General features: G+C 39.9%; 1 protein-coding gene across 1 annotated transcript; it reads right to left on the reverse strand.

The window, feature by feature from the left end:
* Positions 1–1,411: 1,411 nt before the first annotated feature.
* Positions 1,412–2,181, reverse strand: LOC111595744 (glycine-rich protein 5). Its single transcript, XM_023309597.2, has 2 exons — positions 2,085–2,181; positions 1,412–2,026 (listed from the first exon to the last, which is right to left on the reverse strand). Exons 1-2 carry the CDS (start codon positions 2,133–2,135, stop codon positions 1,823–1,825), a joined length of 255 nt encoding a protein of 84 aa, XP_023165365.2. The 5' UTR covers positions 2,136–2,181; the 3' UTR covers positions 1,412–1,822.
* Between the last annotated feature and the right edge of the window lie 468 nt (positions 2,182–2,649).

Raw genomic sequence — 2,649 nt, forward strand, 5'->3', positions numbered from 1 at the left:
TGCGAGTCAGCGATTAAATTGGCAATTACGAGTATATCGCCACATCGGCGCCTCGCACGTGACCAGTTTCAAGTTCAGCGCCGCATAATTTCACGACTGTCGTATAAAATAAATAAAAAATAGAGCCAAAGACGCACCACACCACACCACGCACCACCCAAAGGCCAACCTGCCAGCGATAGTCTCTTATCTAATGCCTGTTTGCAACGGCACTCTCTCGCTCTCGTTCTCGCCCTCTCTTTCCCTTCATCTCACTCTCTCTTTCTATGTCTATCTCTGTAGCTGTGTCTGCACTGGCCACACGCGTTACGCGATGCCCTACGGCAACGACTGCTTGACGGACAGGCGTCACTTGGATTATGGAACTAAAGCCAATCTAAACACAAAAAACTAAACTGAACTTCAGCGCGTGTCAAGGCCAGACAATGGCAGCTGCAATGGCCAAGACCTTCGATTACATGAGCCATTATATGACTAAAGGGGTTACATGATTTTATAAGAATCATACCTATATGATTTTCTATGTATGTAACAGTCAGAGTAAGGAATATATAAGGCACGCATAAGCAGCTGGTGAAGTAATTTTATATTTATCCTGTGATTAAACTTCAAGTCATTTTGGTTAAAGAATAAGTAGTAATTGTTGGTTCTTAATTATTTCTATTATTCAGTATTTATGTGCTTGATCTCTATAAGTGCTTGAATCAATATATAACCTGAAACTCTATACCTAGAAGTATTAGCAGATGAATCAATTCAACAACCCTTTTTCTCTATTGATACTGATTGGAGTAAGATATATCTAACGCTATTATATATAATCACATATATATCTTTCAAAATATATTCTTTAGTTATCCTTAGTTATATTCAAAGATAGATATATATATATTCTTGATCAGAAGCAGCAATAGGACTTTTGCACAGTTGCTTACAATTAAAATCATTTTATAACCAGCGATAGGCCTCTTCCTTCCTATAAATTATATATACTCTTAATTCTTATCAGCTGATAAATTCCACTTCTATATCAGCCTTTGAGTTCCCACACAAAGAAGTCTTTCTCATGCATTTAAGCTATTTATGACAGATCAAAGGTCAGTTGGCTTTTTCTATTTACTAAAAATTTAAAATTTATGATAGATCAAATTAAATGGCAAAAGTAAAGCTCCTTATAAAAGCCCTCTTACCGCATCGTTATAAAGCGTATTCCATGGAAAAATTGTTAATAATCGTATTCAATCTGATCGAGCTAGTTGACATTGCGGCTACTTCCCGCGTTAAAAACTTATCTAGAGGCGACTTTTATTTTTTTTTATATTTTATTTTAAAGAAAACCCCCTTTTGTGTAAACAATCAATCGAATGACTTGGCAGAACACAGAGAAGCGCCATATTTCACAATGATTGTGTTTTTTTTCGGTGTTTGGATTTTATTGATCACTTGATTTATGTGGAAAAATGCGATGATATATTTTTAACATTGCTGGTGAATTTTCTATTTTGGTTTCGATTTCGATTACGGCGATTGGCATCGGCGTCGGCATCAGCGGCGCCGTCGCAGTGGCGGCGTCGATTGTTTGTACTTTATTTGAGGTAACGTTTCATAAAATGGCATTAAGTGGTATTAAGGCTGCCAAACGTAGTTTGTTGTTCGTGCTTTTATTTTGTTTTTTTTTATTTTGTTTTATTTTCATTGAAGTGCTGCCGAATCGTGGCCCAATGCCACCTGTGGCCCGTGTCTGTGACTTTAACTAATGATATTTTAAACGGAAATGCCACCGACATCGACGCCGTCGTCGTCTACTTCTTACTTCTTACGCTCAGCGACCCCCATTGCCATTGCCATTGGCTCCAGCGCCAGCTTGGGCTCCCATATTGAATCCAGCACCTGCACCACCCTTAGCTTCACCACCGCCCTGACCCTCGGCCTCGCCAGCAGCTCCAGCTCCGGCTCCAGCGCCCACAGAAAAGCCCGACTGAGCAGCGCCCTTCATTTCTCCTGCTTCGTCCGCGTGGACAGTACACTGCACGAAAGTTGAGCAAAGTTAACTAGGATACTTGCGAGTTGCCTTCAATACTAACCAGCAGCAGCGCCAACGTAGCACAGGCCAAAATTATAAAGGAAGTTTTCATAGTTTCCGCTATGAGTTGAATATCGAAATAAACTCTAAAGTTTTGAAGCAGCCGAGCTTTATTATATATAGCACATGTTTGGCCAAGGTTCAGGCAAGTTTAATGCATGCATTTCAGCTGGGCAGCACTGACTGCCTAATACTCGCTAGGAGAGTAAAATAATTTCTACTAAGCCAACTGGCTCAGAGCTCTTTAGTACTCACAAAACAAGTGATAAGTGTGGGCCTTACCATTCGCAGAAAAATCCCTATCATTCGAGGCTTTGCACAAATATAAAGACAGACTTTCTGCTTCTTCTATTTCCTTTTCGTATTTTAGCTGTTCGAGCTTAACCAATATTCTCCTTTTGAACTCTATGAAATGCATGTAGAACACTTGTTAGAGATGCGTATCGCAGCTCAAATACTCGAAAGCCTTCCACAAAAAACAAGTGCCAGATCGCAATCAGCTGCTGCTGCTAATTAAATTCAAAGTTCATGCCAAAATAACATTTTCCGGCTGTCGATATCAATGC

Source organism: Drosophila hydei, unplaced genomic scaffold (assembly GCF_003285905.1).
Source record: "Drosophila hydei strain 15085-1641.00,03,60 unplaced genomic scaffold, DhydRS2 tig00000243-arrow-arrow-pilon, whole genome shotgun sequence".
NCBI lineage: Eukaryota > Metazoa > Arthropoda > Insecta > Diptera > Drosophilidae > Drosophila > Drosophila hydei.